The sequence below is a fragment of the Vicugna pacos genome, chromosome X, assembly GCF_048564905.1.
Source record: "Vicugna pacos chromosome X, VicPac4, whole genome shotgun sequence".
NCBI classification, from domain to species: Eukaryota; Metazoa; Chordata; class Mammalia; order Artiodactyla; family Camelidae; genus Vicugna; species Vicugna pacos.
Window position 1 is genome coordinate 107,201,649 of NC_133023.1, and position 27,379 is coordinate 107,229,027.

General features: G+C 54.2%; 3 protein-coding genes across 5 annotated transcripts; all 3 read left to right on the forward strand.

Moving 5' to 3' along the window:
* Positions 1–4,776: 4,776 nt before the first annotated feature.
* Positions 4,777–6,193, forward strand: LOC140691806 (melanoma-associated antigen 8-like; the record flags this gene model as incomplete). The annotated part of the gene is made up of 3 exons (XM_072955941.1): positions 4,777–4,887; positions 4,962–5,120; positions 5,160–6,193. Coding segments are annotated over 3 exons (1,170 nt in total), but the record flags the coding sequence as incomplete, so codon positions are not given.
* A 3,917-nt stretch (positions 6,194–10,110) lies between these two features.
* LOC140691859 (melanoma-associated antigen 8-like) lies at positions 10,111–13,917 on the forward strand. 2 transcript variants are annotated; one of them, XM_072956149.1, is made up of 4 exons: positions 10,111–10,137; positions 12,258–12,348; positions 12,500–12,568; positions 12,643–13,917. In XM_072956149.1, the coding sequence occupies exon 4, from the start codon at positions 12,721–12,723 to the stop codon at positions 13,738–13,740; it is 1,020 nt and encodes a 339-aa protein (XP_072812250.1). In that variant the 5' UTR covers positions 10,111–10,137; positions 12,258–12,348; positions 12,500–12,568; positions 12,643–12,720; the 3' UTR covers positions 13,741–13,917. The 2 variants fall into 2 exon arrangements, with proteins under 2 accessions (XP_072812250.1, XP_072812251.1); XM_072956150.1 differs by lacking the exon at positions 10,111–10,137 and adding an exon at positions 12,038–12,116 and having other exon boundaries at positions 12,721–13,917.
* Positions 13,918–18,768: 4,851 nt separating this feature from the next.
* On the forward strand, positions 18,769–22,328 carry LOC102536081 (melanoma-associated antigen 8-like). Of its 2 annotated transcripts, none has more exons than XM_072956152.1 (4): positions 18,769–18,821; positions 20,684–20,774; positions 20,926–20,994; positions 21,069–22,328. In XM_072956152.1, the coding sequence occupies exon 4, from the start codon at positions 21,147–21,149 to the stop codon at positions 22,164–22,166; it is 1,020 nt and encodes a 339-aa protein (XP_072812253.1). In that variant the 5' UTR covers positions 18,769–18,821; positions 20,684–20,774; positions 20,926–20,994; positions 21,069–21,146; the 3' UTR covers positions 22,167–22,328. The 2 variants fall into 2 exon arrangements, with proteins under 2 accessions (XP_072812253.1, XP_072812252.1); XM_072956151.1 differs by lacking the exon at positions 18,769–18,821 and adding an exon at positions 19,391–19,792.
* The last annotated feature ends 5,051 nt before the right edge of the window (positions 22,329–27,379 follow it).

The following is a 27,379-nucleotide window of genomic DNA, read 5'->3' on the forward strand; positions in this document are numbered from 1 at the left end:
CTTTTCACGTGCCTGCTGGCCACCTGCATTTCCTCTTTGGACAGATGTCTATTCTGTTGTTCTGCCCGTTTTTAGTTGGGTCATTTGTCTTTTTGATGTTGAATTGTATGAGCTGTCTATAAACGGTGGTTATTGCTCCCTTGTCAGTTGTATCATTTGCAAATATTTTCTCCCCTTCTGTAGGTTGTTTTTTTTATTTAGTCAGTGGATTCCTTTGCTGTGCAGAAGCTTTTAAGTATAATTAGGTCCCCGCTGTTTATTTTTCCTTTTATTTCCTTTGTTTTAGGAGATGGATCGAAAACGTTATTGCTGTAATTTACGTCAGAGAGGGTTCTGCCTATGTTTTCCTCTAGGAGTATTATAGTATCCAGTCTTGAATGTAGATCTTTAATCTATCTTGAGTTTATTTATGTGTATGGTGTTAGAGAATGTTCTAAGTTCGTTCTTTGACAGGTAGCTGTCCAGTTTTCCCAGAACCACTTATTGAAGAGACTGTCTTTTCTCCATTCAATATCCTTGCTCCCTTTGTTGTAGATTAATTGACGGTAAGTGTGTGGGTTTTCTTCTCGCCTCTTTATCCTGTTCCATTGATCTGTGTGTCTGTTTGGGGGCCAGTGCCGCACTGTTTTGATTACTACAGCTCTGTAATATAGTCTAAAGTCAGGGAGCATGATTCCTCCCGCTCTGTTCTTCATTCTCAAGATTGTTTTAGCTATTGGGGTTCTTTTCTTTTTCCGTACACTTTTTTAAGTTATTGGTTCTGGTTCTGAGAAAAATGCCATTGTTATTTTGACAGGGATTGCTTTGAATCTGTAGATTGCCTTGGGTAGTACGGCCACTGGGTTGTATGGTCAACAACACTGATTCTTCCAATCCAAGAACACGGTGTATCTTTCCATCTGTTGGTGTCATCTTCAGCTTCTCGCATCAGTGTCTTGTAGTTATTGGAGTACAGGTCTTTGGTCTCCTTAGCTAGCTTTAGTACTAGATATTTTTATTCTCTTTGATGTGATGGTAAATGGGATTGTTTCCTTAATTTCTCTTTCTGATGCTCCTTTGTTAGTGTATAAGATGCAACAGATTTCTGTATATTAATAATAATATTTAATAAGCTTCAGTATCTTGGTTTGTGAATGATATTGATTATGCATGTATTGGTACTTATGCAGCTCAAGACTGAGTTTTGCTATTTTGTAAAACAAATTGGGAAAGCTTCCATCATACTTCGCGATGCCAAAGTAGATAACACCGCACTGGAATAGAAATTTACTTGGAAATGTGAGAGTGATCAGCACTAAAGTCGGTGGGGTCAAGAGAGAGAGAAGTAAAAGTGAAAGATAGTTAATTATTGGCTCCTTATCCCTTTTCTTCTGTCAGTCTATAAAATTATAATTATGTGTGTATAACCTGGATTTGTCTGGCTCAGTTAAGAAAGGAGGAGAAAGGCAACCTGAATCAATAGGATCCCTGCTCACCTTCTCAGTTCATCCGCAGACGTACACCGAGCCTCTGCTCTCTGGAGGGCTCGGTGTTAGCTGTGGGGACACTCGGAAAAGCAGGACAGACAGCCCACACCTAGGATAGTCTAAGAGCCGCAGTCACATCGGGAAGTTGGTGACATGTCTCCTGAGTCCCATAGGGCAAGGAAAAATAGGGCGAGGGGGTGGGGGTCCGGGAGAGAGCACCCAAGTGTAAGTGCCCAGCGCCAGGGCAGTTCAGGGCTTTGGGAAGCTGGGGTGGGGGGAGGGCGGGGCTCCTTCTGTGGGAGGTGATGGTAATGAAGCTGGGTGTTGGCGGCAGGCAGACGTGCAGACGGCACTTGTTAGTGGTGAGAGGAACGTGTCAGGTGGGAGATTGCTCTGAGAAGCCCTCTGGGATCGTGGATACATCTCCTGGGCGAGAAGGGAAGGTGTACTTTGTTCAGGGATGCTTAGAGACCTGCTTATCCTGCCTGAGCTGCTAGAACACTCAGAATGCTCCAACTGCAGGGAGGAGTGGCGTTTAATGTGGCTCACAGTGTACTCAGTCTTGGCATATATAGTTGAAGAGGTTTGGAAACCGCCCCAAACTTGGGGTAGGATTTACTGGGGTGTGTTCTTGGAAACTGTCTGCTGGACACTTACACAGATGGGTCAGCTCCCCTCGATGGTCAGAATCCAAAGCCATAGATGAGGAATGGTCCTGGAAATCGCAGGGAGGAAACACCCACCGAGGCTGAATTCCAAACAGGGAATCCACCTCCGGCCCCCCCGACAGCCCTGGGAGAGCCCCGGGCACGGGGTCCGGATCTGACGGGCGCTGATGCCCCCTCCCTGGGGGGTGAGGGAGGTGAGGGCCTGGGTGAGGGAGGCCGGCTTCAGGTCTGCACAGGGAAGGAGCCCAGCGCTGCCAGGAGTCAAGGTGGAACCGTGTGGAGGGACACAGATCAATGGAACAGGATAAATCCAGGTCGGTTCCGCTGTCAGCCCTGGGAGACCGCAGGCAGGGTGGCGGGGATCAGTGCCCCAACCCCCACCCCCGCTTCCCTCTCGGGGGTCCAGGCTGTGGAGGGGCCTGGGTCCAAGGGGAGCAAACTGAGGTGGGCAGAGGGAGGGGCCCAGGCCCAGCCTGGAGCCCAGGTGGGGAGCAGAGGGAGGGCTGAGGGACCCCCGGGGAATCCATCTCAGCCCCTGGCGTCCACGGTCCTGGGAAGCCCTGGGCTTGGTGGCCTGATGTGAGTCCACAGACTCCCCTGGGGGTCTCTGGGCAGTGAGGGCATTGGTGTGAGGGTGTGGGCTCGGGTCAACAAGGGGGCGTCCCAGGAACCGCCAGGGCTGCAGCTGAGGACCCTGACGGAGGACAGAAGTGGCCAAACAGATCCCGCCCCTGCTGTCAGCCCTGGGAGGGCCTGCGTGTGATGAGCACTCGTGGGGCCCTGACATCCTGACATCCGGGTCTCGGAGGGACTGGGGTCCTGGGATGAGGGGCGGGGCCTCGGGTGGCCAGAGGGGAGACCACATGCCGCCTGAGTCAAGGTGAGGACCCCGAGGGAGAACGGAGGATTCCTGCACCCCGGGACATTGTTGGGCCTTGGAGGCCTTGGGGCAGGGTGAGCACCAGCTGCATTTCCTGCCATCTGGGCCTCAGAGGGACTGGGGTCCTGGGGTGAGGGGCGGGGCCTCGGGTGGCCAGAGGCTAGACCACATGACTCCTAAGTGACGACCCTGAGGGAGAACTGAGGGGTTTTCTAACCCGGAAAAGAGGCATTCCGACAGAAAAGGAACCTTGCTAGCAGCTGTACGGAGGCCCGAGGGCAGGGTGGGCACACGTGTTGTGCTCTGACTGCGGCACCCTGTCTCAGAGAGACCGGGGACTTACTGTGAGATGGGGGGTGGGGGGACCCTCAGATCTGCAGAGAAGAGAATCCAAGTTCCCACTGGGAGTGAAGCTGACGACTGTGAGCGAGCAATGAGGACCCTCGACCCCAAAACACAGTCGGTCCTGGGAGGCCACAGGTCGGAATAAGCACAGGCAGCATTTCCTGCCATCCGGGTCTCGAGGGACTGGGGTCCTGGGATGAGGGGCGGGGCTTCAGGGGTCCCAAGGGGAGGCTACATGCCGCCTGAGTCAAAGTGAGGACCCCGAGGGAGAACGGAGGATTCCTGCACCCCGGGACAGTGTTGGGGCTTGGAGGCCTTGGGGCAGGGTGAGCACCGGCGGCATTTCCTGCCATCCGGGCCTCAGAGGGACTGGGGTCCTGGGATGAGGGGCGGGGCCTCGGGGGTTCCAAGGGGAGGCTACATGCCGCCTGAGTCAAAGTGAGGACCCTGAAGGAGGAAGGAGGGGCCCCTGAACCCAGAAAAGTGGCCACCCCACAGAAAGGCGCCCTTGCTTTCAGCCGTCCGGCGGCCCGAGGGGAGGACAGGCCCACGTGGTTTGTCCTGACTTCCGCATCCGAGTCTCAGACAGACTGGGGACATAGTGAAAGGGCGGGTCCTCAGGTCTGCGGAGGAGAGAATCTCAGGGCCGCCTGGGAGTGAAGGTGACGACCGCGAGTTAGCATTCAGGGACCCTGGACCCCAGAACAGAGCCAGTCCTGGGAGACCATGGGGCGGGAGGACCTCGGGCAGCAGTTCCTGAAATGCGGGTCTCGGAAGGACTGGCGTCCCGGAATGACGGGCGGGGCCTCAGGTGGGCTGAGGGGGGAATCTCAGCTCCTGCCAGGAGTCAAGGGGAGGACCCTGAGGGAGGAGTGAGGGGACCAGAAACCCCAGAACAGAGGGGACGCAACCGATCCTGCCCCTGCTGTCAGCCCTGGGAGGCCCCCAGGCGGGATGAGCACACGTGGTGTGTCCTGACTTCCGCATCCAGGGCTCAGAGAGACCGGGGACTTACTATCAGGACGGGGCCCTCAGGTGGTTGGAGCGCAGAATCCCAGGTCCCGCTTGGAGTCACGGTGAGGACCCTGAGTTAGCGCGGAGAGGACCTCCCACCCTAGAAGAGTGGGAACCTGCCAGAGCCCAGGCCTGCTGCCAGCACGCGGGTCCAGGGCTGTGCCACAGTGTAGACCCCAGGTCTCCCCTCCTTTCTCTCCCAGGGGCTCCAGACACCGGGAGGTGAAGGCCTAGGTCTGAGACACGTGTCCTCGGGTCACAGAGCACAGGAGGCGGGCAGTGCCAGGACTGAAGGTGAGGTGTGGGGCCTCAGTGTGTGCCCGGGGGCTCCCGGAACAGAGGGGACCCCACGACGCCAACGTCCACTCCACCCACCCCCTGTCGCCCCCAAAGCCTCGGGCTGTGCCGGCTGCACCCTGAGGAGCCGCCTCACTTCCCCTGTCAGGTTCACAGACGACCGTCCACCAGGAGGAGAGCCCCTGTGAGGCCGAGGGCACCCCTGGAGAGGAGACCTGTAAGTGGCCTTTGTCAGAGCCCCCCAGGGTGGGTTTCTCAGCCCGGGCCGCTGACACTCCCTTTCTTCCCCAGGCCCGTGGGTCCCCATCTGTCACCCCTGGCCTCGCTCCACTCAGCTGCCCGACACCACTCACCGTGCCTCCCGTTCAGATGCGTGACCTCCACCACACTGAAGCCGACTTTCAGGACCCAAGAGAGGCTGAGGATTCCATGGATGAGCAGGACATTTGGGTGGAGGAGGAGGACGAGGACGAGGAGGAGGAGGAGGAGGAGGAGGAAGAGGGCGGCGCATCCCCGTTGTCTCCCTCCTCCTCCTCCTCGTCGTCTTCCTACTCAGTCCTGTTCCTGGGCACTGGCGAGGAGGCGGCTGATTCTGGGACACCCAGTCCCACGCAGAACCCTCAGGGTGTCTGCCCCTCCCCCACAGCCGTGGCAGCCCCTCCATGGAGCCAGTCGGAAGACAATGGCCTCAGAAGCCAAGGTGAGGAGGGGCCCAGCTCCGGGCAGGACCCGGCAGATGCCGAGTCCCGGCTCCAAGATGCATTACATTTGATGATGGCTGAACTGATGGGCTTCCTGCTCCACAAGTACCGCACAAAGCAGCCGACCTCAAAAGAGGAAATGCTGAATGCGGTCCTCAGAGATGACCAGGACCACTTCCCTGTGGTCTTGAGCCAAGCCTCTGAGTGTCTGCAGCTGGTCTTTGGGGTGGATGTGAAGGAGGTGGACCCCAGGGAGCACTTGTATGTCCTGGTCCCCACCCTGGGCCTCACCTACGATGGCATGCAGGACGACGGGCAGAGCATGCCCAACACTGGCCTCCTGGTGATACTTCTGGGTGTGATTGTCCTGGAGGGCGACTTTGCTCCTGAGGAGGCAGTCTGGCGAGCACTTAGCAAGATGGGGCTGTGTGCTGGGAGGGAGCACTTCATCTACGGGGAGCCCAGGGAACTCATCACCAACGTGTGGGTGCAGGAGGGGTACGTGGAGTACCGGCAGGTGGCCAACAGCGATCCCGCTCGCTACGAGTTCCTGTGGGGTCCCCGGGCCTACACGGAGACCAGCAAGCTGCAAGTCCTGGAACATTTCCTCAGGGTGAATAGAAGGGGTCCCAGTTCTTTCCCATCCCTGTCTGAAGAGCGAGTGAGTGATGAGGAAGAGGGGGCCTGAGGCAGACTTGCAGCTGGGCTCCTTCTAGGCCCCTGTCCGGCAGCTTCTCCCGCCGGGCAGGAAGTGAGGCTGACTCTTCACTGTGTGTCTGAAGAGCAAGCAGTCAGCCTTTTAGGTAGTGAGGGCCCGGGCCGGTGGGGGGAACACGGTGTACAGCATCTCTGGGCTCCTGTTCTCTACAATGATATGGAAATTCATCTTCATTTCCCTTAGTGATGCTTCAGATGTTATTCGTTTTAATAAATATCAATATACTTTATTTTATTATACAGTTTTTTTAAAGATTACATTTCATTTACAGTTCTGAGAAAATATTGGTTATATACCCCTTGTTGTGCAATACGTTCTTGAACCTTGCTTACACCGAATAGTTTGGACCTCCCGCTCCCTCACCCCTATATTGCCCCTCCCCCCTCCCCCCTGGTAATCACTAGTTTGTTCTCTATGAGTCTGCTTCTTTGTTATAGTCACTAGTTTGTTGTATTTTTTAGAGTCCACGTATAAACTGATATCATACAGTATTTGTCTTTCTCTGTCTGATTTATTTCACTTAGCATAATGTCCTCCAAGTCCATCCATGTTGCTGCAAGTGGCAAAATTTTGTTTTTTATGGCTGACTAGTATTCCATATGTGTGTGTGTGTGTGTGTGTGTGTGTGTGTGTGTGTGTGTGTGTGTGTGTTTGTGTGTATCCATTCATCTGCTGATGGACATTTAGGTTCCTTCCACATCTTGGCAATTGTAGATAATGCTGCTATGAATATTGGGTGTGTGTATCTTTTCAAATTAGTATCTTTTTTTTTTTTTTGAGATATATACCCAGGAATGGAATTGCTGGGTCACTTGGTGGTTCTCTTTTTAGTTTCTTGAGAAACAGCATACTGTTTTCCACAATGGCCACACCAATTTACATCCGCACCAACAGTGTAGGAGGGATCCCTTTTCTCCACATCTTCGCCAACATTTGCTCTTTGCGTTCTTTTTGAAGGTAGCCATTCTGACAGGTATGAGGTGATATCTCATTGTGGTTTTGATTTGCATTTCCCTGATGATTAGTTACACTGAGCATCTTTTCACGTGCCTGCTGGCCACCTGCATTTCCTCTTTGGACAGATGTCTATTCTGTTGTTCTGCCCGTTTTTAGTTGGGTCATTTGTCTTTTTGATGTTGAATTGTATGAGCTGTCTATAAACGGTGGTTATTGCTCCCTTGTCAGTTGTATCATTTGCAAATATTTTCTCCCCTTCTGTAGGTTGTTTTTTTTATATAGTCAGTGGATTCCTTTGCTGTGCAGAAGCTTTTAAGTATAATTAGGTCCCCGCTGTTTATTTTTCCTTTTATTTCCTTTGTTTTAGGAGATGGATCGAAAACGTTATTGCTGTAATTTACGTCAGAGAGGGTTCTGCCTATGTTTTCCTCTAGGAGTATTATAGTATCCAGTCTTGAATGTAGATCTTTAATCTATCTTGAGTTTATTTATGTGTATGGTGTTAGAGAATGTTCTAAGTTCGTTCTTTGACAGGTAACTGTCCAGTTTTCCCAGAACCACTTATTGAAGAGACTGTCTTTTCTCCATTCAATATCCTTGCTTCCTTTGTTGTAGATTAATTGACGGTAAGTGTGTGGGTTTACTTCTCGCCTCTTTATCCTGTTCCATTGATCTGTGTGTCTGTTTGGGGGCCAGTGCCGCACTGTTTTGATTACTACAGCTCTGTAATATAGTCTAAAGTCAGGGAGCATGATTCCTCCCGCTCTGTTCTTCATTCTCAAGATTGTTTTAGCTATTGGGGTTCTTTTCTTTTTCCGTACACTTTTTTAAGTTATTGGTTCTGGTTCTGAGAAAAATGCCATTGTTATTTTGACAGGGATTGCTTTGAATCTGTAGATTGCCTTGGGTAGTACGGCCACTGGGTTGTATGGTCAACAACACTGATTCTTCCAATCCAAGAACACGGTGTATCTTTCCATCTGTTGGTGTCATCTTCAGCTTCTCGCATCAGTGTCTTGTAGTTATTGGAGTACAGGTCTTTGGTCTCCTTAGCTAGCTTTAGTACTAGATTTTTTTATTCTCTTTGATGTGATGGTAAATGGGATTGTTTCCTTAATTTCTCTTTCTGATGCTCCTTTGTTAGTGTATAAGATGCAACAGATTTCTGTATATTAATAATAATATTTAATAAGCTTCAGTATCTTGGTTTGTGAATGATATTGATTATGCATGTATTGGTACTTATGCAGCTCAAGACTGAGTTTTGCTATTTTGTAAAACAAATTGGGAAAGCTTCCATCATACTTCGCGATGCCAAAGTAGATAACACCGCACTGGAATAGAAATTTACTTGGAAATGTGAGAGTGATCAGCACTAAAGTCGGTGGGGTCAAGAGAGAGAGAAGTAAAAGTGAAAGATAGTTAATTATTGGCTCCTTATCCCTTTTCTTCTGTCAGTCTATAAAATTATAATTATGTGTGTATAACCTGGATTTGTCTGGCTCAGTTAAGAAAGGAGGAGAAAGTCAACCTGAATCAATAGGATCCCTGCTCACCATCTCAGTTCATCCGCAGACGTACACCGAGCCTCTGCTCTCTGGAGGGCTCAGTGTTAGCAGTGGGGACACTCGGAAAAGCAGGACAGCCCACACCTAGGATAGTCTAGGAGCCGCAGTCACATCGGGAAGTTGGTGACATGTCTCCTGAGTCCCATAGGGCAAAGGAAAATAGGGCGAGGGGGTGGGGGTCCGGGAGAGAGCACCCAAGTGTAAGTGCCCAGCGCCAGGGCAGTTCAGGGCTTTGGGAAGCTGGGGTGGGGGGAGGGCGGGGCTCCTTCTGTGGGAGGTGATGGTAATGAAGCTGGGTGTTGGCGGCAGGCAGACGTGCAGACGGCACTTGTTAGTGGTGAGAGGAACGTGTCAGGTGGGAGATTGCTCTGAGAAGCCCTCTGGGATCGTGGATACATCTCCTGGGCGAGAAGGGAAGGTGTACTTTGTTCAGGGATGCTTAGAGACCTGCTTATCCTGCCTGAGCTGCTAGAACACTCAGAATGCTCCAACTGCAGGGAGGAGTGGCGTTTAATGTGGCTCACAGTGTACTCAGTCTTGGCATATATAGTTGAAGAGGTTTGGAAACCGCCCCAAACTTGGGGTAGGATTTACTGGGGTGTGTTCTTGGAAACTGTCTGCTGGACACTTACACTGATGGGTCAGCTCCCCTCGATGGTCAGAATCCAAAGCCATAGATGAGGAATGGTCCTGGAAATCGCAGGGAGGAAACACCCACCGAGGCTGAATTCCAAACAGGGAATCCACCTCCGGCCCCCCCGACAGCCCTGGGAGAGCCCCGGGCACGGGGTCCGGATCTGACGGGCGCTGATGCCCCCTCCCTGGGGGGTGAGGGAGGTGAGGGCCTGGGTGAGGGAGGCCGGCTTCAGGTCTGCACAGGGAAGGAGCCCAGCGCTGCCGGGAGTCAAGGTGGAACCGTGTGGAGGGACACAGATCAATGGAACAGGATAAATCCAGGTCGGTTCCGCTGTCAGCCCTGGGAGACCGCAGGCAGGGTGGCGGGGATCAGTGCCCCAACCCCCACCCCCGCTTCCCTCTCGGGGGTCCAGGCTGTGGAGGGGCCTGGGTCCAAGGGGAGCAAACTGAGGTGGGCAGAGGGAGGGGCCCAGGCCCAGCCTGGAGCCCAGGTGGGGAGCAGAGGGAGGGCTGAGGGACCCCCGGGGAATCCATCTCAGCCCCTGGCGTCCACGGTCCTGGGAAGCCCTGGGCTTGGTGGCCTGATGTGAGTCCACAGACTCCCCTGGGGGTCTCTGGGCAGTGAGGGCCTTGGTGTGAGGGTGTGGGCTCGGGTCAACAAGGGGGCGTCCCAGGAACCGCCAGGGCTGCAGCTGAGGACCCTGACGGAGGACAGAAGTGGCCAAACAGATCCCGCCCCTGCTGTCAGCCCTGGGAGGGCCTGCGTGTGATGAGCACTCGTGGGGCCCTGACATCCTGACATCCGGGTCTCGGAGGGACTGGGGTCCTGGGATGAGGGGCGGGGCCTCGGGTGGCCAGAGGGGAGACCACATGCCGCCTGAGTCAAGGTGAGGACCCCGAGGGAGAACGGAGGATTCCTGCACCCCGGGACAGTGTTGGGCCTTGGAGGCCTTGGGGCAGGGTGAGCACCAGCTGCATTTCCTGCCATTTGGGCCTCAGAGGGACTGGGGTCCTGGGGTGAGGGGCGGGGCCTCGGGTGGCCAGAGGCTAGACCACATGACTCCTAAGTGACGACCCTGAGGGAGAACTGAGGGGTCTTCGAACCCGGAAAAGAGGCATTCCGACAGAAAAGGAACCTTGCTAGCAGCTGTACGGAGGCCCGAGGGCAGGGTGGGCACACGTGTTGTGCTCTGACTGCGGCACCCTGTCTCAGAGAGACCGGGGACTTAGTGTGAGATGGGGGGTGGGGGGACCCTCAGATCTGCAGAGAAGAGAATCCAAGTTCCCACTGGGAGTGAAGCTGACGACTGTGAGCGAGCAATGAGGACCCTCGACCCCAAAACACAGTCGGTCCTGGGAGGCCACAGGTCGGAATAAGCACAGGCGGCATTTCCTGCCATCCGGGTCTCGAGGGACTGGGGTCCTGGGATGAGGGGCGGGGCTTCAGGGGTCCCAAATGGAGGCTACATGCTGCCTGAGTCAAAGTGAGGACCCCGAGGGAGAACGGAGGATTCCTGCACCCTGGGACAGTGTTGGGCCTCGGAGGCCTTGGGGCAGGGTGAGCACTGGCGGCATTTCTTGCCATCCGGGCCTCAGAGGGATTGGGGTCCTGGGATGAGGGGCGGGGCTTCGGGGGTTCCAAGGGGAGGCTACATGCCGCCTGAGTCATGGTGAGGACCCCGAGGGAGAACGGAGGATTCCTGCACCCCGGGACAGTGTTGGGGCTTGGAGGCCTTGGGGCAGGGTGAGCACCGGCGGCATTTCCTGCCATCCGGGCCTCAGAGGGACTGGGGTCCTGGGATGAGGGGCGGGGCTTCAGGGGTTCCAAGGGGAGGCTACATGCTGCCTGAGTCAAAGTGAGGACCCCGAGGGAGAACGGAGGATTCCTGCACCCCGGGACAGTGTTGGGGCTTGGAGGCCTTGGGGCAGGGTGAGCACCGGCGGCATTTCCTGCCATCCGGGCCTCAGAGGGACTGGGGTCCTGGGATGAGGGGCCGCGATTGGGGTGGCCGGAGGGGAGACCACATGCCGCCTGAGTCATGGTGAGGACCCCGAGGGAGAACGGAGGATTCCTGCACCCCGGGACAGTGTTGGGGCTTGGAGGCCTTGGGGCAGGGTGAGCACCGGCGGCATTTCCTGCCATCCGGGCCTCAGAGGGACTGGGGTCTTGGGATGAGGGGCGGGGCCTCGGGGGTTCCAAGTGGAGGCTACATGCCGCCTGAGTCAAAGTGAGGACCCTGAAGGAGGAAGGAGGGGCCCCTGAACCCAGAAAAGTGGCCACCCCACAGAAAGGCGCCCTTGCTTTCAGCCGTCCGGCGGCCCGAGGGGAGGACAGGCCCACGTGGTTTGTCCTGACTTCCGCATCCGAGTCTCAGACAGACTGGGGACATAGTGAAAGGGCGGGTCCTCAGGTCTGCGGAGGAGAGAATCTCAGGGCCGCCTGGGAGTGAAGGTGACGACCGCGAGTTAGCATTCAGGGACCCTGGACCCCAGAACAGAGCCAGTCCTGGGAGACCATGGGGCGGGAGGACCTCGGGCAGCAGTTCCCGAAATGCGGGTCTCGGAAGGACTGGCGTCCCGGAATGACGGGCGGGGCCTCAGGTGGGCTGAGGGGGGAATCTCAGCTCCTGCCAGGAGTCAAGGGGAGGACCCTGAGGGAGGAGTGAGGGGACCAGAAACCCCAGAACAGAGGGGACGCAACCGATCCTGCCCCTGCTGTCAGCCCTGGGAGGCCCCCAGGCGGGATGAGCACACGTGGTGTGTCCTGACTTCCGCATCCAGGGCTCAGAGAGACCGGGGACTTACTATCAGGACGGGGCCCTCAGGTGGTTGGAGCGCAGAATCCCAGGTCCCGCTTGGAGTCACGGTGAGGACCCTGAGTTAGCGCGGAGAGGCCCTCCCACCCTAGAAGAGTGGGAACCTGCCAGAGCCCAGGCCTGCTGCCAGCACGCGGGTCCAGGGCTGTGCCACAGTGTAGACCCCAGGTCTCCCCTCCTTTCTCTCCCAGGGGCTCCAGACACCGGGAGGTGAAGGCCTAGGTCTGAGACACGTGTCCTCGGGTCACAGAGCACAGGAGGCCGGCAGTGTCAGGACTGAAGGTGAGGTGTGGGCCCTGAGTGTGTGCCCGGGGGCTCCTGGAACAGAGGGGACCCCACGACGCCAACGTCCACTCCACCCACCCCCTGTCGCCCCCAAAGCCTCGGGCTGTGCCGGCTGCACCCTGAGGAGCCGCCTCACTTCCCCCGTCAGGTTCACAGACGACCGTCCACCAGGAGGAGAGCCCCTGTGAGGCCGAGGGCACCCCTGGAGAGGAGACCTGTAAGTGGCCTTTGTCAGAGCCCCCCAGGGTGGGTTTCTCAGCCCGGGCCGCTGACACTCCCTTTCTTCCCCAGGCCCGTGGGTCCCCATCTGTCACCCCTGGCCTCGCTCCACTCAGCTGCCCGACACCACTCACCGTGCCTCCCGTTCAGATGCGTGACCTCCACCACACTGAAGCCGACTTTCAGGACCCAAGAGAGGCTGAGGATTCCATGGATGAGCAGGACATTTGGGTGGAGGAGGAGGACGAGGACGAGGAGGAGGAGGAGGAGGAGGAGGAAGAGGGCGGCGCATCCCCGTTGTCTCCCTCCTCCTCCTCCTCGTCGTCTTCCTACTCAGTCCTGTTCCTGGGCACTGGCGAGGAGGCGGCTGATTCTGGGACACCCAGTCCCACGCAGAGCCCTCAGGGTGTCTGCCCCTCCCCCACAGCCGTGGCAGCCCCTCCATGGAGCCAGTCGGAAGACAATGGCCTCAGAAGCCAAGGTGAGGAGGGGCCCAGCTCCGGGCAGGACCCGGCAGATGCCGAGTCCCGGCTCCAAGATGCATTACATTTGATGATGGCTGAACTGATGGGCTTCCTGCTCCACAAGTACCGCACAAAGCAGCCGACCTCAAAAGAGGAAATGCTGAATGCGGTCCTCAGAGATGACCAGGACCACTTCCCTGTGGTCTTGAGCCAAGCCTCTGAGTGTCTGCAGCTGGTCTTTGGGGTGGATGTGAAGGAGGTGGACCCCAGGGAGCACTTGTATGTCCTGGTCCCCACCCTGGGCCTCACCTACGATGGCATGCAGGACGACGGGCAGAGCATGCCCAACACTGGCCTCCTGGTGATACTTCTGGGTGTGATTGTCCTGGAGGGCGACTTTGCTCCTGAGGAGGCAGTCTGGCGAGCACTTAGCAAGATGGGGCTGTGTGCTGGGAGGGAGCACTTCATCTACGGGGAGCCCAGGGAACTCATCACCAACGTGTGGGTGCAGGAGGGGTACGTGGAGTACCGGCAGGTGGCCAACAGCGATCCCGCTCGCTACGAGTTCCTGTGGGGTCCCCGGGCCTACACGGAGACCAGCAAGCTGCAAGTCCTGGAACATTTCCTCAGGGTGAATAGAAGGGGTCCCAGTTCTTTCCCATCCCTGTCTGAAGAGCGAGTGAGTGATGAGGAAGAGGGGGCCTGAGGCAGACTTGCAGCTGGGCTCCTTCTAGGCCCCTGTCCGGCAGCTTCTCCCGCCGGGCAGGAAGTGAGGCTGACTCTTCACTGTGTGTCTGAAGAGCAAGCAGTCAGCCTTTTAGGTAGTGAGGGCCCGGGCCGGTGGGGGGAACACGGTGTACAGCATCTCTGGGCTCCTGTTCTCTACAATGATATGGAAATTCATCTTCATTTCCCTTAGTGATGCTTCAGATGTTATTCGTTTTAATAAATATCAATATACTTTATTTTATTATACAGTTTTTTTAAAGATTACATTTCATTTACAGTTCTGAGAAAATATTGGTTATATACCCCTTGTTGTGCAATACGTTCTTGAACCTTGCTTACACCGAATAGTTTGGACCTCCCGCTCCCTCACCCCTATATTGCCCCTCCCCCCTCCCCCCTGGTAATCACTAGTTTGTTCTCTATGAGTCTGCTTCTTTGTTATAGTCACTAGTTTGTTGTATTTTTTAGAGTCCACGTATAAACTGATATCATACAGTATTTGTCTTTCTCTGTCTGATTTATTTCACTTAGCATAATGTCCTCCAAGTCCATCCATGTTGCTGCAAGTGGCAAAATTTTGTTTTTTATGGCTGACTAGTATTCCATATGTGTGTGTGTGTTTGTGTGTATCCATTCATCTGCTGATGGACATTTAGGTTCCTTCCACATCTTGGCAATTGTAGATAATGCTGCTATGAATATTGGGTGCGTGTATCTTTTCAAATTAGTATCTTTTTTTTTTTGAGATATATACCCAGGAATGGAATTGCTGGGTCACTTGGCGGTTCTATTTTTAGTTTTGTGAGAAACGGCATACTGTTTTCCACAATGGCCACACCAATTTACATCCGCACCAACAGTGTAGGAGGGATCCCTTTTCTCCACATCTTCGCCAACATTTGCTCTTTGCGTTCTTTTTGAAGGTAGCCATTCTGACAGGTATGAGGTGATATCTCATTGTGGTTATGGTTTGCATTTCCCACATGATTATTTATACTGAGCATCTTTTCACGTGCCTACAGGCCACATGCATTTCCTCTTTGGACAGATGTCTATTCTGTTGTTCTGCCCGTTTTTAGTTGGGTCATTTGTCTTTTTGATGTTGAATTGTATGAGCTGTTTATATATGGCGGTTATTGCTCCCTTGTCAGTTGTATCATTTGCAAATATTTTCTCCCCTTCAGTAGGTTGTTTTTTTTATTTAGTCAGTGGATTCCTTTGCTGTGTAGAAGCTTTTAAGTATAATTAGGTCCCCGCTGTTTATTTTTCCTTTTATTTCCTTTGTTTTAGGAGATGGATCGAAAACGTTATTGCTGTAATTTACGTCAGAGAGGGTTCTGCCTATGTTTTCCTCTAGGAGTATTATAGTATCCAGTCTTGAATGTAGATCTTTAATCTATCTTGAGTTTATTTTTGTGTATGGTGTTAGAGAATGTTCTAAGTTCGTTCTTTGACAGGTAGCTGTCCAGTTTTCCCAGAACCACTTATTGAAGAGACTGTCTTTTCTCCATTCAATATCCTTGCTCCCTTTGTCGTAGATTAATTGACGGTAAGTGTGTGGGTTTTCTTCTCGCCTCTTTATCCTGTTCCATTGATCTGTGTGTCTGTTTGGGGGCCAGTGCCGCACTGTTTTGATTACTGCAGCACTGTAGTATAGTCTAAAGTCAGGGAGCATGATTCCTCCCGCTCTGTTCTTCATTCTCAAGATTGTTTTAGCTATTGGGGTTCTTTTCTTTTTCCGTACACTTTTTTAAGTTATTGGTTCTGGTTCTGAGAAAAATGCCATTGTTATTTTGACAGGGATTGCTTTGAATCTGTAGATTGCCTTGGGTAGTACGGCCACTGGGTTCTATGGTCAACAACACTGATTCTTCCAATCCAAGAACACGGTGTATCTTTCCATCTGTTGGTGTCATCTTCAGCTTCTCGCATCAGTGTCTTGTAGTTATTGGAGTACAGGTCTTTGGTCTCCTTAGCTAGCTTTAGTACTAGATTTTTTTATTCTCTTTGATGTGATGGTAAATGGGATTGTTTCCTTAATTTCTCTTTCTGATGCTCCTTTGTTAGTGTATAAGATGCAACAGATTTCTGTATATTAATAATAATATTTAATAAGCTTCAGTATCTTGGTTTGTGAATGATATTGATTATGCATGTATTGGTACTTATGCAGCTCAAGACTGAGTTTTGCTATTTTGTAAAACAAATTGGGAAAGCTTCCATCATACTTCGCGATGCCAAAGTAGATAACACCGCACTGGAATAGAAATTTACTTGGAAATGTGAGAGTGATCAGCACTAAAGTCGGTGGGGTCAAGAGAGAGAGAAGTAAAAGTGAAAGATAGTTAATTATTGGCTCCTTATCCCTTTTCTTCTGTCAGTCTATAAAATTATAATTATGTGTGTATAACCTGGATTTGTCTGGCTCAGTTAAGAAAGGAGGAGAAAGTCAACCTGAATCAATAGGATCCCTGCTCACCATCTCAGTTCATCCGCAGACGTACACCGAGCCTCTGCTCTCTGGAGGGCTCGGTGTTAGCAGTGGGGACACTCGGAAAAGCAGGACAGCCCACACCTAGGATAGTCTAGGAGCCGCAGTCACATCGGGAAGTTGGTGACATGTCTCCTGAGTCCCATAGGGCAAAGGAAAATAGGGCGAGGGGGTGGGGGTCCGGGAGAGAGCACCCAAGTGTAAGTGCCCAGCGCCAGGGCAGTTCAGGGCTTTGGGAAGCTGGGGTGGGGGGAGGGCGGGGCTCCTTCTGTGGGAGGTGATGGTAATGAAGCTGGGTGTTGGCGGCAGGCAGACGTGCAGACGGCACTTGTTAGTGGTGAGAGGAACGTGTCAGGTGGGAGATTGCTCTGAGAAGCCCTCTGGGATCGTGGATACATCTCCTGGGCGAGAAGGGAAGGTGTACTTTGTTCAGGGATGCTTAGAGACCTGCTTATCCTGCCTGAGCTGCTAGAACACTCAGAATGCTCCAACTGCAGGGAGGAGTGGCGTTTAATGTGGCTCACAGTGTACTCAGTCTTGGCATATATAGTTGAAGAGGTTTGGAAACCGCCCCAAACTTGGGGTAGGATTTACTGGGGTGTGTTCTTGGAAACTGTCTGCTGGACACTTACACTGCTGGGTCAGCTCCCCTCGATGGTCAGAATCCAAAGCCATAGATGAGGAATGGTCCTGGAAATCGCAGGGAGGAAACACCCACCGAGGCTGAATTCCAAACAGGGAATCCACCTCCGGCCCCCCCGACAGCCCTGGGAGAGCCCCGGGCACGGGGTCCGGATCTGACGGGCGCTGATGCCCCCTCCCTGGGGGGTGAGGGAGGTGAGGGCCTGGGTGAGGGAGGCCGGCTTCAGGTCTGCACAGGGAAGGAGCCCAGCGCTGCCGGGAGTCAAGGTGGAACCGTGTGGAGGGACACAGATCAATGGAACAGGATAAATCCAGGTCGGTTCCGCTGTCAGCCCTGGGAGACCGCAGCCAGGGTGGCGGGGATCAGTGCCCCAACCCCCACCCCCGCTTCCCTCTCGGGGGTCCAGGCTGTGGAGGGGCCTGGGTCCAAGGGGAGCAAACTGAGGTGGGCAGAGGGAGGGGCCCAGGCCCAGCCTGGAGCCCAGGTGGGGAGCAGAGGGAGGGCTGAGGGACCCCCCGGGGAATCCATCTCAGCCCCTGGCGTCCACGGTCCTGGGAAGCCCTGGGCTTGGTGGCCTGATGTGAGTCCACAGACTCCCCTGGGGGTCTCTGGGCAGTGAGGGCCTTGGTGTGAGGGTGTGGGCTCGGGTCAACAAGGGGGCGTCCCAGGAACCGCCAGGGCTGAAGCTGAGGACCCTGACGGAGGGCAGAAGTGGCCAAACAGATCCCGCCCCTGCTGTCAGCCCTGGGAGGGCCTGCGTGTGATGAGCACTCGTGGGGCCCTGACTTCCTGACATCCGGGTCTCGGAGGGACTGGGGTCCTGGGATGAGGGGCGGGGCCTCGGGTGGCCAGAGGGGAGACCACATGCCGCCTGAGTCAAGGTGAGGACCCCGAGGGAGAACGGAGGATTCCTGCACCCCGGGACAGTGTTGGGCCTTGGAGGCCTTGGGGCAGGGTGAGCACCAGCTGCATTTCCTGCCATTTGGGCCTCAGAGGGACTGGGGTCCTGGGGTGAGGGGCGGGGCCTCGGGTGGCCAGAGGCTAGACCACATGACTCCTAAGTGACGACCCTGAGGGAGAACTGAGGGGTCTTCGAACCCGGAAAAGAGGCATTCCGACAGAAAAGGAACCTTGCTAGCAGCTGTACGGAGGCCCGAGGGCAGGGTGGGCACACGTGTTGTGCTCTGACTGCGGCACCCTGTCTCAGAGAGACCGGGGACTTAGTGTGAGATGGGGGGTGGGGGGACCCTCAGATCTGCAGAGAAGAGAATCCAAGTTCCCACTGGGAGTGAAGCTGACGACTGTGAGCGAGCAATGAGGACCCTCGACCCCAAAACACAGTCGGTCCTGGGAGGCCACAGGTCGGAATAAGCACAGGCGGCATTTCCTGCCATCCGGGTCTCGAGGGACTGGGGTCCTGGGATGAGGGGCGGGGCTTCAGGGGTCCCAAATGGAGGCTACATGCTGCCTGAGTCAAAGTGAGGACCCCGAGGGAGAACGGAGGATTCCTGCACCCTGGGACAGTGTTGGGCCTCGGAGGCCTTGGGGCAGGGTGAGCACTGGCGGCATTTCTTGCCATCCGGGCCTCAGAGGGATTGGGGTCCTGGGATGAGGGGCGGGGCTTCGGGGGTTCCAAGGGGAGGCTACATGCCGCCTGAGTCATGGTGAGGACCCCGAGGGAGAACGGAGGATTCCTGCACCCCGGGACAGTGTTGGGGCTTGGAGGCCTTGGGGCAGGGTGAGCACCGGCGGCATTTCCTGCCATCCGGGCCTCAGAGGGACTGGGGTCCTGGGATGAGGGGCGGGGCTTCAGGGGTTCCAAGGGGAGGCTACATGCTGCCTGAGTCAAAGTGAGGACCCCGAGGGAGAACGGAGGATTCCTGCACCCCGGGACAGTGTTGGGGCTTGGAGGCCTTGGGACAGGGTGAGCACCGGCGGCATTTCCTGCCATCCGGGCCTCAGAGGGACTGGGGTCCTGGGATGAGGGGCGGGGCTTCAGGGGTTCCAAGGGGAGGCTACATGCTGCCTGAGTGAAAGTGAGGACCCCGAGGGAGAACGGAGGATTCCTGCACCCCGGGACAGTGTTGGGGCTTGGAGGCCTTGGGGCAGGGTGAGCACCGGCGGCATTTCCTGCCATCCGGGCCTCAGAGGGACTGGGGTCCTGGGATGAGGGGCCGCGATTGGGGTGGCCGGAGGGGAGACCACATGCCGCCTGAGTCATGGTGAGGACCCCGAGGGAGAACGGAGGATTCCTGCACCCCGGGACAGTGTTGGGGCTTGGAGGCCTTGGGGCAGGGTGAGCACCGGCGGCATTTCCTGCCATCCGGGCCTCAGAGGGACTGGGGTCCTGGGGTGAGGGGCGGGGCCTCGGGTGGCCAGAGGCTAGACGACATGACGCCTAAGTGACGACCGTGAGGGAGAACTGAGGGCTCCCCGAACCCGGGAAAGAGGCCATCCCACAGACAGGGAACCTTGCTAGCAGCTGTCCGGAGGCCCGAGGGCAGGACGGGCCCACGTGTCGTGTCCTGACTGCGGCACCCTGGTCTCAGAGAGACCGGGGACTTAGTGTGAGATGGGGGGTGGGGGGACCCTCAGATCTGCAGAGGAGAGAATCCAAGGTCCCACTGGGAGTGAAGCTGATGACTGTGAGCGAGCAGTGAGGACCCTGGACCCCAAAACACAGTCGGTCCTGGGAGGCCACAGGTCGGAACAAGCACAGGCGGCATTTCCTGCCATCCGGGTCTCGGAGGGACTGGGGTCCTGGGATGAGGGGCGTGGCTTCGGGGGTTCCAAGGGGAGGCTACATGCCGCCTGAGTCAAAGTGAGGACCCCGAGGGAGAACGGAGGATTCCTGCACCCCGGGACAGTGTTGGGGCTTGGAGGCCTTGGGGCAGGGTGAGCACCGGCGGCATTTCCTGCCATCCGGGCCTCAGAGGGACTGGGGTCCTGGGATGAGGGGCGGGGCCTCGGGGGTTCCAAGGGGAGGCTACATGCCGCCTGAGTCAAAGTGAGGACCCTGAAGGAGGAAGGAGGGGCCCCTGAACCCAGAAAAGTGGCCACCCCACAGAAAGGCGCCCTTGCTTTCAGCCGTCCGGCGGCCCGAGGGGAGGACAGGCCCACGTGGTTTGTCCTGACTTCCGCATCGGAGTCTCAGACAGACTGGGGACATAGTGAAAGGGCGGGTCCTCAGGTCTGCGGAGGAGAGAATCTCAGGGCCGCCTGGGAGTGAAGGTGCCGACCGCGAGTTAGCATTCAGGGACCCTGGACCCCAGAACAGAGCCAGTCCTGGGAGACCATGGGGCGGGAGGACCTCGGGCAGCAGTTCCTGAAATGCGGGTCTCGGAAGGACTGGCGTCCCGGAATGACGGGCGGGGCCTCAGGTGGGCTGAGGGGGGAATCTCAGCTCCTGCCAGGAGTCAAGGGGAGGACCCTGAGGGAGGAGTGAGGGGACCAGAAACCCCAGAACAGAGGGGACGCAACCGATCCTGCCCCTGCTGTCAGCCCTGGGAGGCCCCCAGGCGGGATGAGCACACGTGGTGTGTCCTGACTTCCGCATCCAGGGCTCAGAGAGACCGGGGACTTACTATCAGGATGGGGCCCTCAGGTGGTTGGAGCGCAGAATCCCAGGTCCCGCTTGGAGTCACGGTGAGGACCCTGAGTTAGCGCGGAGAGGACCTCCCACCCTAGAAGAGTGGGAACCTGCCAGAGCCCAGGCCTCCTGCCAGCACGCGGGTCCAGGGCTGTGCCACAGTGTAGACCCCAGGTCTCCCCTCCTTTCTCTCCCAGGGGCTCCAGACACAGGGAGGTGAAGGCCTAGGTCTGAGACACGTGTCCTCGGGTCACAGAGCACAGGAGGCCGGCAGTGCCAGGACTGGAGGTGAGGTGTGGGCCCTGAGTGTGTGCCCGGGGGCTCCTGGAACAGAGGGGACCCCACGACGCCAACGTCCACTCCACCCACCCCCTGTCGCCCCCAAAGCCTCGGGCTGTGCCGGCTGCACCCTGAGGAGCCGCCTCACTTTCCCCGTCAGGTTCACAGACGACCGTCCACCAGGAGGAGAGCCCCTGTGAGGCCGAGGGCACCCCTGGAGAGGAGACCTGTAAGTGGCCTTTGTCAGAGCCCCCCAGGGTGGGTTTCTCAGCCCGGGCCGCTGACACTCCCTTTCTTCCCCAGGCCCGTGGGTCCCCATCTGTCACCCCTGGCCTCGCTCCTCTCAGCTGCCCGACACCACTCACCGTGCCTCCCGTTCAGATGCGTGACCTCCACCACACTGAAGCCGACTTTCAGGACCCAAGAGAGGCTGAGGATTCCATGGATGAGCAGGACATTTGGGTGGAGGAGGAGGAGGAGGACGAGGAGGAGGAGGACGAGGAGGAGGAAGAGGGCGGCGCATCCCCGTTGTCTCCCTCCTCCTCCTCCTCGTCGTCTTCCTACTCAGTCCTGTTCCTGGGCACTGGCGAGGAGGCGGCTGATTCTGGGACACCCAGTCCCACGCAGAGCCCTCAGGGTGTCTGCCCCTCCCCCACAGCCGTGGCAGCCCCTCCATGGAGCCAGTCGGAAGACAATGGCCTCAGAAGCCAAGGTGAGGAGGGGCCCAGCTCCGGGCAGGACCCGGCAGATGCCGAGTCCCGGCTCCAAGATGCATTACATTTGATGATGGCTGAACTGATGGGCTTCCTGCTCCACAAGTACCGCACAAAGCAGCCGACCTCAAAAGAGGAAATGCTGAATGCGGTCCTCAGAGATGACCAGGACCAGTTCCCTGTGGTCTTGAGCCAAGCCTCTGAGTGTCTGCAGCTGGTCTTTGGGGTGGATGTGAAGGAGGTGGACCCCAGGGAGCACTTGTATGTCCTGGTCCCCACCCTGGGCCTCACCTACGATGGCATGCAGGACGACGGGCAGAGCATGCCCAACACTGGCCTCCTGGTGATTCTTCTGGGTGTGATTGTCCTGGAGGGCGACTTTGCTCCTGAGGAGGCAGTCTGGCGAGCACTTAGCAAGATGGGGCTGTGTGCTGGGAGGGAGCACTTCATCTACGGGGAGCCCAGGGAACTCATCACCAACGTGTGGGTGCAGGAGGGGTACGTGGAGTACCGGCAGGTGGCCAACAGCGATCCCGCTCGCTACGAGTTCCTGTGGGGTCCCCGGGCCTACACGGAGACCAGCAAGCGGCAAGTCCTGGAACATTTCCTCAGGGTGAATAGAAGGGGTCCCAGTTCTTTCCCATCCCTGTCTGAAGAGCGAGTGAGTGATGAGGAAGAGGGGGCCTGAGGCAGACTTGCAGCTGGGCTCCTTCTAGGCCCCTGTCCGGCAGCTTCTCCCGCCGGGCAGGAAGTGAGGCTGACTCTTCACTGTGTGTCTGAAGAGCAAGCAGTCAGCCTTTTAGGTAGTGAGGGCCCGGGCCGGTGGGGGGAACACGGTGTACAGCATCTCTGGGCTCCTGTTCTCTACAATGATATGGAAATTCATCTTCATTTCCCTTAGTGATGCTTCAGATGTTATTCGTTTTAATAAATATCAATATACTTTATTTTATTATACAGTTTTTTTAAAGATTACATTTCATTTACAGTTCTGAGAAAATATTGGTTATATACCCCTTGTTGTGCAATACGTTCTTGAACCTTGCTTACACCCAATAGTTTGGACCTCCCGCTCCCTCACCCCTATATTGCCCCTCCCCTCTCCCCCCTGGTAATCACTAGTTTGTTCTCTATGAGTCTGCTTCTTTGTTATAGTCACTAGTTTGTTGTATTTTTTAGAGTCCACGTATAAACTGATATCATACAGTATTTGTCTTTCTCTGTCTGATTTATTTCACTTAGCATAATGTCCTCCAAGTCCATCCATGTTGCTGCAAACGGCAAAATTTTGTTTTTTATGACTGACTAGTATTCCGTATCTGTGTGTGTGTGTGTGTGTGTGTGTGTGTGTGTGTGTGTATCCATTCATCTGCTGATGGACATTTAGGTTCCTTCCACATCTTGGCAATTGTAGATAATGCTGCTATGAATATTGGGTGCGTGTATCTTTTCAAATTAGTATCTTTTTTTTTTTTGAGATATATACCCAGGAATGGAATTGCTGGGTCACTTGGTGTTTCTGTTTTTAGTTTCTTGAGAAACGGCATACTGTTTTCCACAATGGCCATACCAATTTACATCCGCACCAACAGTGTAGGAGGGATCCCTTTTCTCCACATCTTCGCCAACATTTGCTCTTTGCGTTCTTTTTGAAGGTAGCCATTCTGACAGGTATGAGGTGATATCTCATTGTGGTTTTGATTTGCATTTCCCTGATGATTAGTTACACTGAGCATCTTTTCACGTGCCTGCTGGCCACCTGCATTTCCTCTTTGGACAGATGTCTATTCTGTTGTTCTGCCCGGTTTTAGTTGGGTCATTTGTCTTTTTGATGTTGAATTGTATGAGCTGTTTATATATGGTGGTTATTGCTCCCTTGTCAGTTGCATCATTTGCAAATATTTTCTCCCCTTCTGTAGGTTGTTTTTTTTATTTAGTCAGTGGATTCCTTTGCTGTGCAGAAGCTTTTAAGTATAATTAGGTCCCCGCTGTTTATTTTTCCTTTTATCTCCTTTGTTTTAGGAGATGGATCGAAAACGTTATTGTTGTAATTTACGTCAGAGAGGGTTCTGCCTATGTTTTCCTCTAGGAGTATTATAGTATCCAGTCTTGAATGTAGATCTTTAATCTATCTTGAGTTTATTTTTGTGTATGGTGTTAGAGAATGTTCTAAGTTCGTTCTTTGACAGGTAGCTGTCCAGTTTTCCCAGAACCACTTATTGAAGAGACTGTCTTTTCTCCATTCAATATCCTTGCTCCCTTTGTCGTAGATTAATTGACGGTAAGTGTGCGGGTTTTCTTCTCGCCTCTTTATCCTGTTCCATTGATTTGTGTGTCTGTTTGGGGGCCAGTGCCGCACTGTTTTGATTACTACAGCTCTGTAGTATAGTCTAAAGTCAGGGAGCATGATTCCTCCCGCTCTGTTCTTCATTCTCAAGATTGTTTTAGCTATTGGGGTTCTTTTCTTTTTCCGTACACTTTTTTAAGTTATTGGTTCTGGTTCTGAGAAAAATGCCATTGTTATTTTGACAGGGATTGCTTTGAATCTGTAGATTGCCTGGGTAGTACGGTCACTGGGTTGTATGGTCAACAACACTGATTCTTCCAATCCAAGAACACGGTGTATCTTTCCATCTGTTGGTGTCATCTTCAGCTTCTCACATCAGTGTCTTGTAGTTATTGGAGTACAGGTCTTTGGTCTCCTTAGCTAGCTTTAGTACTAGATTTTTTTTATTCTCTTTGATGTGATGGTAAATGGGATTGTTTCCTTAATTTCTCTTTCTGATGCTCCTTTGTTAGTGTATAAGATGCAACAGATTTCTGTATATTAATAATAATATTTAATAAGCTTCATTATCTTAGTTTGTGAATGATATTGATTATGCATGTATTGGTACTTATGCAGCTCAAGACTGAGTTTTGCTATTTTGTAAAACAAATTGGGAAAGCTTCCATCATACTTCGCGATGCCAAAGTAGATAACACCGCACTGGAATAGAAATTTACTTGGAAATGTGAGAGTGATCAGCACTAAAATCGGTGGGGTCAAGAGAGAGAGAAGTAAAAGTGAAAGATAGTTAATTATTGGCTCCTTATCCCTTTTCTTCTGTCAGTCTATAAAATTATAATTATGTGTGTATAACCTGGATTTGTCTGGCTCAGTTAAGAAAGGAGGAGAAAGGCAACCTGAATCAATAGGATCCCTGCTCACCTTCTCAGTTCATCCGCAGACGTACACCGAGCCTCTGCTCTCTGGAGGGCTCGGTGTTAGCAGTGGGGACACTCGGAAAAGCAGGACAGCCCACACCTAGGATAGTCTAGGAGCCGCAGTCACATCGGGAAGTTGGTGACATGTCTCCTGAGTCCCATAGGGCAAGGAAAAATAGGGCGAGGGGGTGGGGGTCCGGGAGAGAGCACCCAAGTGTAAGTGCCCAGCACCAGGGCGGCTGGGAGTTTTGGAAACTGAGCTTGCTTTTGTGGGAGGTGACGTTAATGATTCTGGGTGGTGGCAGCGAGCAGACTTGAGGAAGGCCTGTTTTCGGTTTGAGAGAAGACTGAATTGGGACATTGCTCTGAGACGTCCATTTGGATCAAGTGTAATCCAGAGAGACTTCTCTTCCTGGAGCAGGAAGGAAGGTGTTCTGGGTTTATTGCATTTCACTTGACCACAATCAGGTAGTAAGTATTTCATGCTGATCCTCTGTGAAGAGTTCTGCAGAAATACAGTCACTCACCCTTGAAGTGGTGCCCTGAAGTCAGTGGTCAAGCTCTCCTTTCCCTGGTCTTCGGGAGCTGACTAATGAGCCAAGCGTGATTAAGTTTTAATTACCTTGATTGTAATGTTGGCAATTGTCCTCAAGGACTAGATTTTTGGTGGGCATGAAATGAAGGAAAGCCACAGTTCAGATGGAAGGGTGGCTGGGAGGGGGCAAAGGTTGTTCCTTGAGTCCCTTGCTAGGAGCTCGGTGTTGAGTCCAGCTGGGAACCCTCCCCCACCCCTCAGTGTAGCCTAACCTCTAATCGGGGGAATTTACTTAGTACCATTTAGGAGACATGCTTTTTGGCTGATTAGCTCTTCCACATCCTACTGAGCTGCGTGTTCTCTAACATGACCTGCATAACAAACCAAACCAGCCAAGTCCCAGAGGAGGGAGTGGAAGGGTCTGGGGCAAAGAAAATCAGAAGCAACTGCCAATCATCGCGGTTCCAACAAGCAGGGCGCCCCGCGCGAGGTGCTTGGCGCACATCGCACGCACCCCTGCAGTCCTGCGGGATGGGCCTCCTCACACCCGCCCACTTCAGAGATGAAGAACCTGAGGTCCCAGGATCATGTGCTAGTAAGTGACGGGTTGGGGCTGGGATCCCTGGTCTGAATTCATCTAGAACCCACACTGTGCCCACCCATTCCAGCCTGTGGCCCACCTCCTGGCCCAGAGTCCACTTCTCTCCTCAGTGTCCTCATGGTGTCTCTCAGGTAAGCAAAAGGATCCTGAGGCCCAGATCTAAAAGCAGGCTTAAGGATGGAAGGTGACGAGAATCAAACACAACTTCAGTATTGTCTGTGAGCTTTATTAATCTGGGCTCATCCTTCCTGAGTCCCAGGATCCTTGAGAACAGAGGTCCCAGCATTTCTGCCCAGTCCCAGCACCTTTTTGCCTGACAGCATCCTTACCCTCGTCTTCCCTTGTGTGCCCTCCTGTCCAGCTCTGGAACTTGACCTGCTGGCTTGCTCATCAATGCTGCCCCTTCTGAAGTCTGCAGCCTGCCCCCAGTAGAATTGCCGAGAGTCACCTGTCTCCCCTAACAGAATTCCTACTCCTTGCAAAAGTCCCCTGAAAGATTGTCCCTCTCCCTGGAACATCTCCGATGGCTAAAATCTCTTCAAAATTGAACATGACTTTTAGATATTTGGTCATCCTATTGGATGTCTTCAACATGTTCTCCATGTGTTTTCCAAGGGAGTGGTGAGTCGAGTCTGATTTGGCCCATAATGTACCAATTCTTGTGATATTACCCTTAAGTTAGAGAGAGGGTTTTTGAAAACACTTGATATTTACATTAAGATTTTAATGGGAAGTCTTCTTTGAAACTGGCCCCTGGACACATTCACGGATGAATCAGCTTACCTAGGTGATCAAAACTCAAAGCTTCCTTTATTAGTCCACTCAGGGTGCATAACAGAATACCATATTGTGTGTGGCTGAAGCCTTACACATCTATTTCTCATAGTTTTGGAGACTGTGAAGCCAGAGATCAAGATGCCAGCATGGTTGGTTCCTGGTGTGAGCTCTCTACCTGACTCATGGATGGCTGCCTTCTCCCTGTGCCCTCACATGGCAGAGGGAGACAGAGGGGAAGCAAGCTCTCTAGTGTCATTTTGTATAAGAGCACTGATCCCATACTGAGGGCCCTTCCCTCATGACCTCATCTACACCTTTTACTTCCCAAGGGCTCCATCTCGAAATATATCACACTGGAATGGATGAGGAGGGGATTCCACAGTGCTTACATCTCACCCAGGGAAGCAAATGCTGCCAAGGCCATCCATGGTGGAGCTACTCCTACCCTGAGATGCTGCCTGGTCCTAGACCCTGAGTCGTTAAACCCAAAATTCCTCAGCGTCTGGTGAAGGACCAGTTTAGGTGCTGCCAGGTCAAACTCGGAGCAGGAGAGAGCCTAGAACAGCAGACAACAGAGCAGGATGTTGGTGGAGGATCAACCAACCCCACTGGGCCAAGGAGACGACAGGTACGTCCATCCTGAACTCCTTCCTGACACTTCCCTGCACCCCTCCCTCCATTGCCCGTGTGCCCAGCGTCTCCAGTGACACCTCCATGTCTGCAGCTCTCTCAACATGGCCCAGATCTCCCCAGATGCAGAATTTCTGTAGACTAATCAGGA